Source organism: Python bivittatus, unplaced genomic scaffold (assembly GCF_059951505.1).
Source record: "Python bivittatus isolate LINGU-HERP-01145 unplaced genomic scaffold, Pbiv_v1 ctg000700_np1212, whole genome shotgun sequence".
Taxonomy (NCBI): Eukaryota; Metazoa; Chordata; class Lepidosauria; order Squamata; family Pythonidae; genus Python; species Python bivittatus.
The window spans coordinates 58,633,823-58,652,165 of NW_028277098.1; the positions used below are offsets into that span (position 1 = coordinate 58,633,823).

Here is an 18,343-nt window from a genome sequence, read left to right on the forward strand (position 1 = left end):
CCAGGTGCATCTTAACAGACAAGACACCAAGATGAATAACAATTGATAACGAGTTCCGCTAGAAGCAAGTTCTGGCATGCTCTGAGTATGCAGAGGTCATGTAAGGGTGCATATGTATGCATTCATGTGTGATTTTGAATAGTGGAGTAGTGGTGAAAGAGTTCATCATTTTGAGATACTCTTTTAACAAAGGATGTTGTATGCAAATAATGGTGAAGTGCCCTAAGTTCCTTGGGATGCATTATATTAGAGGATTGAGCACCATTTTTCAGGGATTGCCCCTGGCCTTTGAGTAGCTCATTCATTCATTCATTCATTCATTCATTCATTCATTCATTCATTCATTCATTTTATATGGCTGATATGACTCTGGGCTAAAAAGAATAAAAACTTCATAAAAAACAATAAATAGCAAATAGAGGAGCTGAGATGAAACCAACCAACACCATCAACATAACCAAGACATAGGCTCAACCACACAACCTGGACTCCAGGCTTGGCAACAAAGCCAGGTTTCTAAGGTCTTACAGAAAGCCAGTAGGGTCAGGGAAGTCTAATCTTTGGGGGAATGATGTGCCAGGGGGCAGGTGCCACAACAGAAAAATCTCCAGGACCTGCCAGATGGCACTCCCTAATAGACAGGACCTGGAGCATGCCTCCCTGCTGGATCTCACAGGATGGGTAGATACAACTGGGGAGAGATGGTCCTGCAAGTAACCTGGCCCCATACCATGTTGGGGCTATGCTCCAGAAAATATTAGGGTTAGGGTTAGTTTTTATGTTTAATTAAATAGAGTTAATATAATTCCTCTACAGCTGTGTATTATAATTTCCCGCTTCTGTTCCATTCAGAATTACAGTTTGGTAACCAACTTCAGATGTCTCTGTGGGTGCATCCAGGGCCTTTGGAGGCCTTTGAATGCTTTTCTAGGATCTCTGATTCTACATCTCTGTGTTAGAGAAAGATGTTCTTGCTATTTGCCTTCTTAGGCATCAGGTTCAAGATGTACTTTATCCTAATACTCATTCCACGTTGCTCAGACTTCTGCACTCAAAAATATTACAGGGAGGCCACCGTAAAGGTTTGCAATGTTTGAGAGTGTGCTGTTTGTTGGAAGTGCTTTCTCCTATCACTTCACTACATTATGAAGTCAGCTCATTAAGAATAAATAGTGGATATTTTTGATATCCAAAAATTAATGTCAGTGATTGTGGATGTATGTGCACATATATGATGTGGGTGAAGTGACCATTAGACAGGCAACAAAAACACTTTTTTGGCTATTATAAGGCCAGATCAGAATCCAGCCTTGGCATTTATAACAATCTTTAACACACATTATCCAGATGATTTTCCTTCTGTTATTTTGCTGTATCAGGAGAAAAAAAGACTCAGTAGTCAATTTTTAACCTTATCAGAGGAAATGAAGTTGGTTTTGTTCCTGTGCTGCCAATGGATATGAGTCATAAATTAGCAATGATACTTCAGACAGCAGGGGAAGCATAAACCACAACCAAGGGAAGAAAGTTGGACGTCTTATTTTTATAGCAAGCCTATTGTGCAACCAGGAAACTGGCCTTGGACACTGGAAATGAGATTGGACTCCCAGAAGCTTCAGTTAATTATATCCCCCTCAACAGTTCCTTAGCAGCCAGTTCAGTGGAAGGGTTCATACCACACAGTCACAATAACCTCCCCTACCTACCAGGGACATTTTGTTCTAGGGTGAGTTATTGGCCCCTAATAAATCACCACCCAAAGTTGGCTTTTGGAGGACTCCTTATTAAAATATGGGCTGATAGAGTGAGTCTTCTACAGAGATCATCACCCTCTACAGGTTTCCTGGAACAGCCATTTCTAGCTGCTGATTATTGGGGGCCAGCATGATGGAAGTTGCAGTCCAATAAGTTAGCTTTAGGATGTAAACTTTTAAAGACAATAGTGAATGCCGCCCACATTTTCCTAGGAGTAAGCCTCACTGAACATAATGGCACTTACTTGTGAATAAGGAGGATTAGGATTGCAAGGTAAATGGGGGTGAATACACATAGCTAATACATGAACCAGAAGCTGTCAGCAATCATCTTTCAAACTACAGTTACTGAAATGGATAATTTGAAATGCATAATCTTTTAGTGAGATCTCAGAATTTCTGCTTTAAGCTAGACTGGTTGGAATAAAAGGAAGAAGTGTCTCTTCCTCCTTTGTGGACCTGCTGTGGCACACCCGGAGGCTTGCTCTCAGATCAAGGAAGAAAGGAAGGATGCAGACAGCACGAGCAAGAAGACAGAGAGGAACCCAGACTGCCTATTCTATTGCTAAGAGCTGACAACCCTAGTTCTGAGACCTTATTCAACTATGATATGGATTAATCACACACAGCCTTTGCATATATGTGTGCCCCTTGGGCCCCATGTAATTTAACTATGAGTATACACCATTGCTTCACTTATATTGCATGTGTCTGACACAATCCATGAATTAAAAGCATTAAATTATATTTAAATTAAATTAAATTAAAAGCATAAATTAAAAGTATGATATGATAGATTTATTTATTTCATTTCTATAGCTGTCCATCTCAACAAGTGACTCTGGGCGTTGTACAATCATAAAAACCTAAAACAATTAAAATAATACAAATAAATATATTTTTATTTATTTATTTATTAAATGTATATGCCGCCTATCTCCCCCAGATAGCACACCTGGAGGCTTGCTCTCAGATCAAGGAAGGAAGGAAGGTTGTATATATATATATGGTCACTGAGTAAAACTATTGCCATATATGTTAATATAGCCAAGAAACAGGGCCCTTAATACACTCAGGGCCCCAGGCCTGGGCACATAACCAGGTCTTCACGGCCTTACAAAAGGCCAACAGGATTGGAGTCACCCTAATCTCTGATGATAGATAGATTTTCTAATGGTTTTCTAATAGTTGCCTGATGTTCTTTTCTAGAGCTGTCACCTTTATTTATTTGTGATGAAATTCCTAAGACTTTAATAGCTCCAGTTACAGGAGCTAATAATTAAGGTGTAAGAGTAATGTGATAGGAAGAGAAAGACAATTCAATGCACAAGACAGGGCTTATCCTCATGTCTTGCTAACTGCAGCATGAAGATTCCCTGCCAACCATCTTCAAAGATCATGTCCACATGTTGTTGCCTTTGTCTCATCCCCAATCCATGTGGAAGCAGCTTAAAATCTTTAGCTGTACCAATTTTATAATAATGTTTTCCCCTTCCTCCAGCACAAGTCTTGCCATGCAATCTATCTCACTGATAGTGTGGTGATGACTCTGTCAGGGGGTCATTTTCATCTCCTAACAACCACATAGATAGATTTTCTCCAAGATGATTTATCCTTAACTTGTTCTTTCAGGTCTTCCAATGGTGCCCCCATTGCCACTGTAACTGAGTCCATCTAACTTGCTGCTGGTCATCCTCTTCTTCTCTTTCCTTCCACCTTTCCCAGCATTACAGCCTTCTCCAGAGAGCTGGGTCTTTGCAGAATGTTCCATTAGACATTAGATCTGCTTATATATTACTTTATATATTTAATCTTACATTTTAATGTTTCTGTTTGTTTTAAGTTAGTTTACTTAAATTTAAATTAAATAATTGTATAGTATACAGTGTGTAATTATTTATATTGTCTGTGAGTGAAAAACACTTGTGTAAATTCTTCTTTTTTATCTTTTAATTTTTTTGTAAACAATATAAATGAGACATTTTCTCCACACTGATCTCACCAGGTGCAGTTTGCAGCCCACGTTCAGAAGCTCACAGAGAGGCAGGGGGTATGCTGGGATGTCAGACTACTGAATCCCAAAACAAAGGCCAAAGGACAGGGACTCACATGCACATTCCGCCCAAAAGGAGCATTTTCTGTCCTGACATCCACATCTTTGTGCCTTCCTACAAAATTATATGAAAGAGGGGCCTGGCAAGCAATGAACATCTATGTCAGCAAAGTGATAGGATGTCCTCCTCCATTCTCTCTCTCTCTCTCTCTCTCTCTCAATCTCTCTCAAAAAAGGGAATTTACTTTTGGGGCAATTTTTTAAACATAGAAAAATAGTGCTATTTGGATTCTCTACCTGCTCAAGCAATGACATTTTGTTACTGAAGCAAAAATAATTCCTGTGGCACCTTAAAAGAAACATATTCTTAAATTAATTATCACTTACATTTTTGTGGATCACAGACTGCTTCTGAATAGGAGATAACCTTATGCTGTATACCCAGAAAAGGATGATTCAGAGATCAGAATGGAAATTTCATATTTATTCTTTTCTACTGAATTCTTGCTGATATATACAGTACATTTTGTTACAACCTCTTATTTTTCTATGCCATGCCTCTGTTATGATAGAAAGAGTGGAGAGAAAGAGAAAGGCTATATTTATTCTTACACTGTGTAGTTTGCTCACCAAGATATGGTATGGTTAACAGAATACAAGGACCATTCATTTCAGTTTCTCAGTGGTGAGGCAGTTTGCCTTGATGGCCAAATTTGGCTTTGCAAGGGGAACTAACTCCAAAAGTCCCTGTATTGGACTCTTTCTCATCCTGTCTTCTGACTTCACTCACAGGGACTGATCTATGAATTCTTACTTGTTCTTCTCCTTCTATCAAATTCATTCATGCCAGTTGTTTCCTGTTATGCTGGAAGCAGGAACAGGTGGAAAAGTAATAAAATGAAATGAGGCAGAGGGACACGTAAAGCCAATGGCCATAACTGTTATATGAGTTATTTTAAAAGCAGCAAAATATTTTAGTATACTGAAACTGCCTTTAAAACAGTAGTTTTTACCATTGAGTTTTAGAAACAAGACTGAAAAAGGAAAAGTTCAGTTTCCAAAAGTAACACCCGCCAATGAGTCATTTGAAGAACTCGTGATCTGCAGTTGGTTGCATGATTTTAAAGTCCTGACTCATTGCTTCAGGGTCTGCATTAAAAATGGCACAGAAGTTTTGTCTAGAACGACAAGAGCTTCTGAAACAAGTTCTCAGCATCTGTTCGATTCTTCTTGCTTCTGACAATAATTAAGATGGCAATAGGAATCAATAAGTTCTCAATTTCTGAAAACTTTCTGAGATTCCTAGGAGAAACAGTGCACTTGAGTTGGAGTTGGCTCTAAACACAAGCAAAATAAGTGCTCACTCGAGGAGGCACAATGCAGGCAGTCATTTGCAAAGCAGTGCATAAGCCTGAGATCTTTCATTCTTTTCAGGGTGATCAGTTTTCCAGAGTAACTGAAAATGGGCTCTAGAATTCTGAGATGTTACTGGAAATGTGGAAATTGTTTAGCTCTACAGGATGACTAGGTAGCACTTCTTGGCAGTGGAACTCAAGAAACCCTTGCTCTGCAGGAGTCAACATGCGTGTCCAAGCTCTTCTTCTCACATAATTTTCAGCTTTGCATACAAAATGAATATATTGTGATGTGCAAGACATAGGAAGCGTATAAAGCTATCCATGCTCTGTTACTTTTCTACATAAGGTATCTTGAAGAACAAACCTCTCTGCTATAGCTGGCTTTCAATTTCTCATATTCAGAGTACTACTTCGCATTGCACGGATGTAGGTGATGGAACTCATACCACAAGGTGGCTTTAACTGGTATTAGGCAAATTTAGCAGAAGACAAGGATATAATGAGTTATGAATGCTATATATTGCCTCTAGATCAGAAATAGATAACATTAAGAGAATGTTATTGGTTTCATGTAATAACCTGTGGGATTTCTAAAAGCCTCTGGTTGGCTATTAGACTAGATAAGGTTTGGTTTGATTCTGCAGAGCTTTTTATGTCCTTATGCTGTCACCAGCAATGATTGGGAGCTGAAAATGCTCATTTTCTCCTCTGCTCTCATTCCCAGTAGTTCTGTTCTTCTTGCTTCTGGCAACAATTAAGATGATAATAGCAACCAGTAGTTTGAACCCAAGAAAGCCAGCCACCAGGAAGGTGAGGTTGACTCCAGCATTTGAAGGGGAGCTTTGAGAAAACATAAATACAATATATGTGAATTAGGCAATGTAGTATGACAACATTTATTTTAAAGAGGGGACTTTGGAAATTGTTTGGTGAAGGCTGTAGCTCAGTCACAGAGCACTTGCTTCCCAAGAAGAAAGCCTAGGTTCAGTTTCTAGGTTATCCAGATAGACCTCAGAAACGGAAGTCCTGGTGAACCCTTCCTGATCAGAAAAGAAACTTGTAGCACCAGATGTTACCAAACTACAATTCACAGCATCTTTCAAAATCTTTAAGCAATGCTTTCTAGGGAATCTGGGAGTAGTAGTTGGCAAGAGTGAGTGGACTATGAGGGCTTGTTACCTTGCATTCCTGTCTGTCTTTTTGTCATCTTTGCCATCTTCACTCTTCATTTTTGTCTATATTGTATTTTTTTCTTATTTTTAACATTTTTATTTGTATTTGCCCCGAGTAGTTTGGAATTGGGCGGCATATATATTTAAAATATTAATATTAATAATAACAATAGTTCTGCAACATTTTCTTTTCTCCATCTGGAATTTCTAATTCCACATTAATCAGAAATGTAGAAAGTGGCAATGTGGGTTGGGTTGGGTTGAGTTCAGAATGTGCAGGACAGCCTGGTTTTAAATTTAGCTATTGCACCTCCCATGTGCTAAGATAGCTCCACAAAGCTAAGTTGTGAAGAATAATGTTTGTCTCATTTGACCAAACACTACTGGCTTCCATTCAGAGTTATGAGGCTCGCTAGCTGACCTCCTACCTGGTTGAGTGGAGATTTCTGCTCTATCAAAGGGGAGATTACTTGTAAATTCCTTCAATGATTAATTCTCATTCTCTGCAGGGCATCTGTGGGGTGGGGTGTCCAAAAGTCAAGATGGTGGCTATCACCATACAATTGAAGCCTCACTCCTTATTGCACGTAAAAAAGGGGTGGGGCTCTGATCATGCAGTCAGAACTGCTACCTGACTTTTTTGACCCTTTTGCAGATGCTCCTGGCCCCATCCTAATATATTTCAGAATTTACATACAGTTAGTGCTAAGAATACTCAAAGCTACAGAATGTGGTATCATCTATATTTTGGAGACATGCATCTCTGCGTTTGTTTTACATTTGTCCCCATGCTGAGTGGGGAATTCTGGGAGTCCACACATCTTAAAGTTGCCAAGGTTGATAAACACTGCTCTAGAGTAATGAGGTGCTTTCTCCTTCCTTGACGGTTGTGTACCAAAAATCTGTCCTATCAAGTTTTCTTTAACATTACTTCTGGCTGGAATAAAAAAGTCCCTTCCCTGTCAAGAATTTGGATTCCACCATCAGGGCAAACAAATTGCTGAAAATCTTACTGTAGGGCTTGGAAACATCCAGCTCTGAGGGCCAGATGAGACAGGATGACATCAGACCAGGAAGTCATCATTGGACTTCTGTCAATCAAATGTGGCCTCAGAAAGAGGAAAAAATCAGGATGGCAGCCTGACTGTGCAGTCAAAGCCATGCTCCTTTTAATGTGGGTTGTATGCACAACTTAAGTAAAAAGGGGACCCGGTTTTGAGTGTGTAATCATGGCCACCATCCTGACTTTTTTGACCTCCATTGCCGATACCCCTGCTGACAATTTCCAACAATGTGGAGCAGTGGGGGCAAAAAAACAAATTGCCCCATGCAATCCATACACACACCACAATATTTTTAGAAGCTCTCTTTCTTCCAGATAGGGCTTCACGGCAGGAACTAATTCCCACTGGGAGAAAAATAGCTTCAGAGAAGAGACTGAAGAAAAGGCATCATCTAGCCTCTGCTTCAGAACCTATGACAAAGCAAGAGCCCCACTTTCTGTGCTACTCTGACCCACTGTAATGCAAATCAGACCACTGTGAGGTTCTTTCTGACATTCAGTTAAATCCCTCCTTCCTTTAATCCAAGCCTATTAATGTGGAATTGTGCACTCTGGTGCAGAATAAAAAAAAGTAAACTCCAGCTTTACCTGGAGATGCTGTGAAGTACTCTGGGTGTCTCTTGTATGTTAGGGTCCTCTATGTCTGGTGGAAAAAATGCAGCAATTTAGTTGTTCAACATAATTAAGTCAGTAATAATAATGTAATAATAAATAGATCATCGAGCAAGATTAATTGTTCTAAATAGTGGGTACAGCTCAACTGAAAGGGGAGAAGAAATCCCCCAGGCCCCACTCTCCTCACCTCGCACTTGGCCTCCCCTTCACCTCTCACATCTCCTCCATCCAGAAACATAAACACATACATGTACACACTCACAAACTCACACTCCATTCTTTTCTTTCCTGCTTACCAGACACTCTAGTTTTTTCTTCCTCTTTTCATTCATATCTTTGTATTTTAATCTTAAGGTTAAGATCTTAAATGGAATCAGAGTATTGTATCTGCAATCTTAAGGTTAAGATCTTAAATGGAATCAGAGTATTGTATCTGCAAATCTGATTATTTTGAAGGTGGCACAGAACAGGTTTAAGACTAAAGACTTACTTGTCAGAACATTCACCTTGACCTTCTGCAGGGTGTTCATGATCCCCAAGAAGTTTGTCTTACACTGATACCAACCAGCATCCTGTTTCTGGAGTGGGTTGATGGTTACTGTGAGGACCCCTTCCTGGATATTGTCAGCAATGGCAGTGGTGCCATTCTTTCGCTTGAGGAAGGGCAACCAGAAACGTCGGGCACTGACAATATGCTGGCAGTCTGCCTCACTGATGTGCTTACACCAACTTTTCTCTCTCCACTTGTTCTTCTGAGGACTGTAGGAGCAATTGATGGAAATGGGCTCCCCTTCAACACCATAAACCACTGTAACTTTCTCAGCTGTAGACACTTCTTGAAAAGAAAGAGAGAATGGTTGGTTCCAATCTTCTATTTTTGCATGGAGGGGCAATTGGGCTGCAAGGCTGGAACCACACCATCCACAGGCTCATATAGAGCCATACATTTAGAACAGTCATGTGTTCTAGTTTTTTGTTTTTCACTGTCAACACTTGCTACATTGAACTTCTTTCTGATCTCCCCTTTTACTAGCCCTCCTTTCTTCCCTCCTTTTGGATATACTTCTTTCTCCCAACAATACTCTATGCATCTGACAAAGTCAGATGTGGTCCATGAAATCTGATGGCAAAATAAATTTTAAGTCTCTAATGTTGCAGAAAAAAACTTTTTGATTATGTTGCAACAGACTAAAATGGCTATCCTTCTAGAATATCCGTTCCATGAAGGAGAACAAGCTTTGACCAAAGTTGAAATGAAAAGGATTGAAAGACACTATCTTCTATTGGAGGAAGATGAAAGAATACCATTAACTTCTAACAAATGGTAAGGAGCCTTCAAAGGAGACTGTACAGGTTGGTTCATAAATAAAGGCACAGCAGATTTAATCTCAGGATCAATTGTATTGAATTAATGTAAAGTAAGTAATGGGATTTGGGGAGAGCAGGAGAGAAGGAATTCAATTTTCCCTAGACCCATTTTTTTCCCCCTTGACATTCTTCCCAACTATCTTCCACCTGGCAGGTGTTTACTGTGGTCATGGAAGCCCAGTAGAAGAAAATAGCCAGGGTAAAAACCCTTGTGTGTGTGTGTGTGTGTGAGTCTATGGGGGGAAGTAGGGTGAGATATATGAATCTGATAATACCCTGACTTTTACCCAGGTCTCTGCATCTAGAATGTTTTCCTTGGTCCTCTGGTATAATAGAGTTCTGTTTGGCTTGATATTAGCTGATAGCAAAGGTATTATTGCAATGATTAATTGGCATATCCATACATTCAAATAATCACTTGATGCCATAGACAATAAAGGATAAACATGGCCTGAGTTGAGCTCCAAAGAATCTATCATGATCACATAGGGATATTAGCTCTGTGCCCAACTGAGCACAGGTCCATTTTGCAGCATCAGTTTAATATTAATATGTAGAAAAAAGCATTGAAAGTAATTTCTTCTACTCTGCCCTTACATAATTCACATCTGAACCATTTTTCCACAGCATAACAGTTTGTACTCAAAATTATAAAAATCTTAATTTTAAGTCTGTCCAGCTGGAGGAGACTTGTTGGTCACTTAGCATTGCTCTTACTGAGTTGAGACATAGTATGATTTTTTTAAAAAACAGTCTAAAAAGTGTCATGAGCAGACAGCCACTCCAGTTCATACTATACACTGGACAATAACGTATAGCCAGTTAACCACATCTCCAACCAATACAGAAAGGCAATTTCCTACCTGACAAGAAGACTGGGAAAATGAAATACATAAGTTTCTTCATGTCTCCCTGGCAAATCAAGAGGGTGCTCAATTACAACAGAAAAGACCAACTTGTATAAGACAACTATTTTGCTTTATTAGATCCAAAGAAGTAGAAGAGGAAGTTACGTTGCTCCCTGTTGTGGATTAAGCAATGCGGCACCAAAAAAAGTCTAGCATTTGCAGAAAATGTGACCATTAGCAGTGGTGAGGGACTGCTCTATCAGGCAAAGAAAACATGATGGCTGGGGAGTCAGGGTGTCTTCAGTGTTGACTGCCGGCTGCAGATGTTCATGCCCAACCCTGGAGGTTCCCTGATTAATCTCTAAACTTGTATAAGCATACAGCCTGCCACTAGGAATACTAACTAGTAGCCAAATGTGACACACGCATATGCTGTAATCCAGAGATTTAGAACACAATCTTATATTTGAAATATAAACCTTGTGATATCAGGTCACTAAAACCTCTCCAGTGCCTTGCTGGCTATTGGCTGGCACTGTCTATATGAAGCCAAAAAAGATATTTGTATTTCCTTGTCTTTTTTCATAAAATCAATCAATCAATCAATCAATCAATCAATCAATCAATCAATCAAAAATCTTCCTACTGTGTGCAATGAATGGGAACTTCTTCAGGTCAGCTCTGGAATTGGTTTAATTATATTTCGGATCTAGGAGCCAGTGAAGGGCTGGAAGTACTGAAGAACACAAGGATCCCCAGAGCCCACTCAGCCTTAACCTAAAGCTGGCCCTGGATATACTGTAACATTAGCAACGCCATATATTATGCTGAGTTCTCATGTTAAGTTGGTGTTTTGTACACTTTGACTGGAAATCAGTTTTTGCAAACACAACTGAAGGTGATTGCTCATCTTAAACAAATGTTTACTAAACAAATGCTTGCTTTGTTCTCATGGTTTCAGATAAGTGATTCTGTAGTATAGGCTATATCTAGTGGTCCTATACAAGGCTACCACTGTTGCAACCAAAATCTTAAAAATAATCTGATCTGCGTAAATCAAATATGAATGGAATGGTCACTGTCTGCTCTTTTTATACTGCATTTTCCTCTGACCTCATGGCTTCTAATTCCTCCTCCTTGTGTGTATGTATATGTAAACTGGGGATGGCACTTCATTCATCTGATGAAATGGACACCTGTTCACAAACACTTGTGCCACAGACTACAGCACAACTACTGTTTTGCAAATTAGTTTACTAAATAGACACTTGGGTGCCTTCTTCAATTTTGCTATGGTGGTTAAGCCTGGGAAGTGGCTTACTATAAACGAGTCCAGTTGCTTCAGAACCTTGACGGAGTTCCAAACCTAGGCTAGATTCATTGCATTGGTTGGTTTCTTTAAGGCAAAACAAATCACATGGTGGATAATATCCCAAATCATCCATCATACCTGTGATCCTGGCAACAGTCACTTCCTGTATGTATATTCTGGTCTGCTTTCTTGGTGAGCGGGCTGTAGTCTTAGTTCCTCTTCTCTTGCCCTCAAATCCTTGCCTTCTATTTGCTTGTTTAGTAATTCCTCCTCTCTGCTTCTAATTGCAAGGGTTTTTTTTCTTCCTATACGCCTTATTTTTTGCTTTTCCGGTTTTCCACTTGCCATATCTTGTAGCTTAGGGTAGCCATGTGTCCTATGTTTCAGGAGAAAGTTCTGTGTTTGCCAGTTCTTCAAAGTACATAGAATTGAGGACATCCACTATTATGGAAAATTGTTCTGTACAACTTCAATTTAAAGATAAAGAAGCAAAGGAGAATGGGGCTGAAACTGGTCATACACAGCTTGCATGCAAACCCAACAGGCTCAGCGTCTAGGACACAATCTTTCTGATACAGTGTGATGATTGTATTTTGGTTCAAACTACAATGATACTTTCCAAATTCCTATCTCTGTATAAATTAATACAATATTACGTAAGTCTATATTTTCTTTTGCCCTCTTTTTTATTACCTATTTTCCCTTGAGGAGGATAATGCATATATGATTATCTTTAGCTGTGTCTATCTTCCTGGATTTGGGGCATCAATACTGCATGAACCATTAAGATCCCCATATATATGTATGTATTGCCAGTGCTTGGCTTAGACAGATCTCTAGTCTAGCTGTACATATTTCACTGTGTGAGAGGGGAGGATCTAATTTTATAAGTTCTGATTGTGAAGATTCTTCCCAATCTGCCTTTTTATGTCCTTTTAAGTTATTCAGTGATAACAAGCTTTTATGTTTCTCCGTCAGAGAAAAAGAACCATTGGACGTGGAAATTGATTAGCATGTAAGTGGTTCACAGCTTTCCCTTATTTTTCTCTCTTTCAGTTTTGCAATATTATTTAAGGGCTGTTGTCCTTAGCACACGTTCAGTGACTAAACTGTCCCATAAATGAAAAGGTGCCCTTAATTTGGATATATTGAGTTGGAGCTAAAAAAGGTTTATTTCTGATCCGTTAACTGGATAACCCCTCAGGTGGAAATGGCTGGGGGAAGTGACTTTCCCCAATTCCCTTTCCTCCTTGCAGCCTCCAACATCATCTTCCATGCTTCCAACACACATCTGGAGTGTTCCCCAACCCTCTGTGTAATTTGCTGAGGACAAAGAGGCTGCTTGGAAATTGGAAATTGACAGTCTCCTTTTCTGGTGCCTCAAGAGAGAGCTTGGTATGTATAATTCTGGATCCAACCCTCTTTCTTATTTGTGTAATTTTCCAATCCCATCCAAATAATTTATATCAATACAACTGTCTTTTTTCACTGCAACAGCATTCTGAGATGACTGGGGAGGGGGGGGAATCTCTCCAGGAGACCAATCAAACCAACTGTGGTGGCACAAAATATTGAACTGAAATTTAACCAGCTCTGAAATATAAGGCAGCCTCATTAATATTAGCAGATCAGAAAACATTTCTCACAGAATTAAGACTAACAGTGGAAGGAAAAATGGTGTTAGATCTCACTTTCTGCCAATCAGTGTTAAGGGAAGTAATTTTGGAGCCTCAGGTTTGAGCCTAAATTTAAAAAAGGTGAAGTCTTGTCAAGTTAAGCTCAAGTCCTGCTGACTTTTTATTTTATTTTATTTTATTTATTTTATTTTGTTATGTTATATTTATATAGCCACCCATCTTACAAAAAAGTGACTCTAGATGGCACACAACAAAAACAATTGTAAAATCAAAATATTAAAAACATATTAAAAACAATTATTAACAAGATTGTAGAGAAAAATTGATGTTAAAAACAGTGCAGCCATCTCATTAGATCGCCATTTGCTTGAGATCTCTAAGCCTGCTGACACAGCCATGTTTTGAGGGACTTCTGGAAGGATAGCAAGAATGGGGCCAATATCACCTTGGGGAGGATAATGTTCCACAGGGCAGAAAAGACCCATCTCCTGGGTCTCGCCAGATGACACTCTTTCACAGATGAGACCCACAACATACCTCTTCTGCCAGACCAGATGTAATCAGGTGAAGGCAGTCCCTCAAATAACCCAGCCCCATGTCATGAAGGGCTTTAAAGGTCAAAACCAGCACCTTGAATTGGACCGGAAGCAAACTGGCAACCAATGCAGCTCTCAGAGCAGAGGTGTAATGTGTGCCATTCTAGGGATACACGTAACTGCCCGCACTGCTGCATTTTGCACCAGCTGAAGCTTCTGGATATTCTTCAAGGGTAACCCCATGTACAGCGTATTACAATAGCCCACCCGGGAGTGACCAGGGCATGAGTGACTGTGAGCAGAGCCTCGCAGTCCAGGAATGGGTGCAACTGGTGCACAACACAAAGCTGTGCAAAGCTCTTCTAGCCATGACTGCCACCTCTCTTTGAGCAGGAGTTTTGAGTCTAGGAGGCCCCTTAGGTTGTGCACTGGGTCTGTTTGGGGCAATGCAGCCCCATCCAGTACCAAAGATGGCATAGTCCCTAAGCCAGAAGGACCCAAAACCCAGAGCCATTCAGTCTTGCCAGGGTTCAGCTGAAGCTTGTTATGCCCCATCCAGAACCCCACAGCCTCCAGGCACCAGGATAAGACATCAACAGCATTGCTTAATTTGTCAGTGGTAGAGAGGTATAGCTGGGTATCATCAGTGTACTGATGATATTGAAAAGGAGGGGCACTGCATAAGAGCACTGAACCCTGCAGAACCCCACAAAGTAGGGGCCAAGGGTGGGATCTCTCTCCTCCAATCACCACTGACTGAAATCGACCCCAGAGAAAGGAGGAGAACCAGCACAATACAGTGCCCCCCCCACCAATCCCCAGAGCCAATGCAGAAGGATACCATGGTTGATGGTATGGAAGGCCGCTGAGAGATCAAGCAGAGCAAGGATGGATACCCAACCTCCATCCTGCTCCCACTAGATCTCATTCAAGAGCATGACCAATGCTGTTTCTGTCCCATGCCCATGCCCAGGCCTGACTCCTGACTGAAAGGGGTTCAGGTAATCTGCTTCATCCAGAATCCTCTGAAGCTGCTGCGCAACCACCTTCACAATCACTTTCCCCCAAAAAAGGGGAGGTTAGATACTGGATGAAAGTTGTCCAGTATGATGGGATTGAGCGATGGTTTCTTGAGGAGGAGGTGGACCAGTGGTGGGTGGGGGAACAACCCCCTCACTCAAGGAAGAGTTCACCACTGCTAGAACCCACCCACATGACACCCCCGGAACCTTTAGTTAGCCAGGAGGGGCATGGATCTAAAGAGCAGGTGGCCGAGCTCACAGTCATAATGACCCTGTCCACTTTTTCAGGCCCAACAGGTTCAAACTGGTTCAAGACATAATGGGTATGTCCATGTAGTTTTCTTGGCAACAGTAGAAATAGTTTGTTCCTGCCTTTTCAAGGATGTGTTTTCAACTTTCCAGTCTAGCCTACAACTCTGAGATTTTCTGGCAGTCCCCCATCTGTATACTAATCAGACTTGACCTACCTTATCTCTTCAAGATCAGCCAAAATTAGGTGTTGCCATGTGCTGAAGCCTACGTCCCAGTATTTGCATATGCAAGAATATCCTCTACACTATACTATGATATTACCCATGTAGAAAGGCAGCTACAGACCGAAGGGTTTTTAGATCTTTTTTACACCTTAACATTCTCTTTGCATAGGTACATCTCAGCTACAGTACTTGCTTCCCAGTTGGGATTTTCTGATATGCCATCCATTTGGTTGTCCTAGAATGTATGGCCCCTTTCACATGCCATGAGTCCTGGGGGAATCTTGGGAAGCTGAGCTGATAAATTATCTGCTCAATTCTTGCTCCACAGGAAATGCTGCAAAGGCAGTTTAGCAGTATTTCTTTGTAGCTCCAGGACAGGTGATGGACAACTTTTGGTGGGATCTCCTATCTCATCACACCTCCTGGCTCCTGGGATTTCCTCCGTCCCTATCACCATCACCCTATACTTCCCAATTGTTCCAAGAGATAGCTTTGCTACTCTCCCATGTTTTGCCCCAAAGGCAAATGTAATGACAGAAGGATGAGAATGAGGCTGAGCACCAACTGCTGCTGTGTTGCATCCTCCCGACGGCCAGGGGGACAGAATCCTGGGAGTCCATGGGAGGATGGAGCACAGCTGTGGGGACACCAGCACAGCAGCATGAAACTGCCAGTGAGGATTGGAGGGGTGAAAGTGATTCCTGAGCAGAAATGCCCTGTGAGTCCAGAAAGTTTGAGAAATGAAGGTCCATTGACTTCTGCCAGCAGTTTTCAGATGCTTGTTTTTCTATTTGAAAATTGGTGGGTGAGAAGATTTCTCCCTCAATATTCTTTTTGGAGGCTTCTTTTATGAGTTTTGGAGGGAATAGGTTCATTGTGTGCTTCCAGGTTTTGTACATGGTTCTCTAGCAGTATTGCAACTCAGTGATAAGAACATCTTTGAAGTTTTGCAACGTTTTCCTTTCACCTTTCTGCTTGACTAGGGGCAGGAGGAAAGTACTTCCAGGTAGAATATTTTATAGTCATATTTTTTTGTTTTGATGAACAAGCGACTGGTCAGCAATTAGCCTCTCCACAGGTTAATTTTTAATGCACACTTATACTTATTTTAAAAAGCTGCACAGCCATGCAACTGCCTATGCAACTGCCTATGCTTTCATCAGATATTTTTTTTAAAGGAACATGAAGCATCATCTTCCATTTTAAACAAAAAGCCAAGTTATAAATAAGTAAGTGAAAAATCAGCAAATTTCTCCTTGTACTGCAGCACCGCATTTGTGGCTTATGGAGTGTGTTTCCATGATTCAGAAATGATAAGACACATGTGACTTTCCAAACACTGCCTGCTTTTCCCGACAACAAACTACAACAACTATGATTTTAATTTTTTTTTTGGTGTGGCGGGGGGAGAGGGTTGGTTGCACAGAATTGTATTATAAATGCAATGAACACTGGCATTGTATTGATTAATGTGTGACCACAAAGCAACAATTAAGTGTGAAAACAGTACTAGTATAGTAGTGGTTTGAAAATTAAAAGGGGGGTGATAATAGACTTTGCAACGTTATAGAACTGTCAGATAAAACAGTAGGAAAAGTCTGTTAGAGTGAATGGACTCTTGTCTTCCTACAGTCAGTGTAAGAACAGAGTGACAGACTCTAGAGGGCAGACAAAGATTGGAAATCAATAACAGCTGGCAGTGAGCAAGAATTGAGTTAAGGCTGCAAATGATGGCAAATAATATGAAGGCAGATTAAACATAAGTTGCCTTGCTAGCTTTAATTTTTAAGTACATTCTTTTATGTCCATTACCAATATTTATTTAGTGCTACAGATTAGATTAAAAAGCTAAATTTTGTGAACCGTATTATGTAATTGAGAGAGATGAATGCTACAGAGTTGTTGTGAGAGCCCTACAATGCCATCAATGGTCATTAGATGGCAGCATGTGCCCATACTATTAGCAAGCTCTGACTACTTAAATTGAAAGCAGCAGCGGTAGCAGCAGCAGCGGCGAAAAGAAAACGAAAGAAAAGAGAAAAATACATGTCTCATCACTTGGTTCCCACCCACCCCATATTCCACCCCATTGTCTTGTGGTGTTCTGTGAATGAATGGACTTTGAACACAGATAGTTTCACAATGATTTACCAGTGATTGCTTCCACTTCAAGACAACAAACAGCTCTATAGGAAAGTATTGATATGTTTACACAGAAACTTTCCAAATAAGAGGCATGAAGGAAGAATATTCTTTGGACACATAACTAAAAGAACAAACTAAAACATGTTTAATTAATGCATTTAAGCTACATAAAGGTAGTGGGATCTGTGACAACTGGGAGAGCTTGTGTAATTTCCATGGATTATCATAATTAACATTGATTGTAAGGGGGCAAAGTGCTAAACAAAATTTCCGGGAAGCATAATAGGGCATTCACCTAACTGGGTGGGTGACAGGAAATGTCCCAAGTTCAGTGGAAAATTCCTCGTTTGTGCATGGAAATCCCACTTCAGGCAAATCCATCCTGGATTTCTATAGGAAAGGATTTGTGAGCTCTGCTAAAACAGACTCTCCTTTTCTCCAGTAAAGCTCCATGTAAAATTCCTCATTTATTTCTGAAAGATACGTCTGAAGGAGAATGTGTGTTTCTGAACTTTGCTTACAAAAAGAAGTACTTGATTTTATTATATCCTTCAATTCATATGACTACCCAATTCAAAACAACCCTGGGCAGCCTACTACATACTTACAATAAAATAAAAACATCAGACCTCAAAAACAAACAGCTAGTAACTGAGGACCACCACTCAGCCCATGGAACACCTCTTAAAAACATATCTCAGAGTCCGACTTGACACCTGGGCTCAGTGCCTGTGGGAGTAGCCAGGTCTTCAGTGCTTTTTGAAAGGCTAACCAGGTTGGGACAGTCTGAATTCAATAGATCAGTCATTGTGACTGAAAAAGCAGGTAAGACACATTAGTTCTGCCTGGGGATGTTCTGTCCCATTCAGGACTAAAGATGGAAGATCCCTGGTACCACAGGTCCCTAAAACCCACAGCTTTGGTATAGAGGTTAAGGTATCAGGCTAGAAATTGGGAGACCATGAGTTCTAGTCCTGACTTAGG

At 40.5% G+C, this 18,343-nt stretch overlaps 1 protein-coding gene across 2 annotated transcripts; it reads right to left on the reverse strand.

Moving 5' to 3' along the window:
• Nucleotides 1–4,301: 4,301 nt before the first annotated feature.
• On the reverse strand, nt 4,302–10,359 carry LOC103065415 (triggering receptor expressed on myeloid cells 2-like). 2 transcript variants are annotated; one of them, XM_025171411.2, is made up of 4 exons: nt 10,247–10,359; nt 8,506–8,850; nt 7,989–8,043; nt 4,302–6,005 (listed from the first exon to the last, which is right to left on the reverse strand). In XM_025171411.2, the coding sequence occupies exons 1-4, from the start codon at nt 10,287–10,289 to the stop codon at nt 5,816–5,818; spliced, it is 633 nt and encodes a 210-aa protein (XP_025027179.1). In that variant the 5' UTR covers nt 10,290–10,359; the 3' UTR covers nt 4,302–5,815. The 2 variants fall into 2 exon arrangements, with proteins under 2 accessions (XP_025027179.1, XP_007435664.1); XM_007435602.4 differs by having other exon boundaries at nt 8,506–8,847; nt 10,247–10,358.
• Nucleotides 10,360–18,343: the final 7,984 nt, after the last annotated feature.

Bases quoted from the DNA above. Each gene is read 5' to 3' on its own strand.
- LOC103065415 (XM_025171411.2), bottom strand. From the start codon at position 10,289: ATGAAGAAACTTATGTATTTCATTTTCCCAGTCTTCTTGTCAG. The intron at 8,044-8,505 runs GTAAGTCTTTAG...TTTTTCCACCAG, and splicing joins CAAGGTGAATGTTCTGACAA to ACATAGAGGACCCTAACATA. The intron at 6,006-7,988 runs GTAAAGCTGGAG...GTTTTCTCAAAG, and splicing joins GTACTTCACAGCATCTCCAG to CTCCCCTTCAAATGCTGGAG.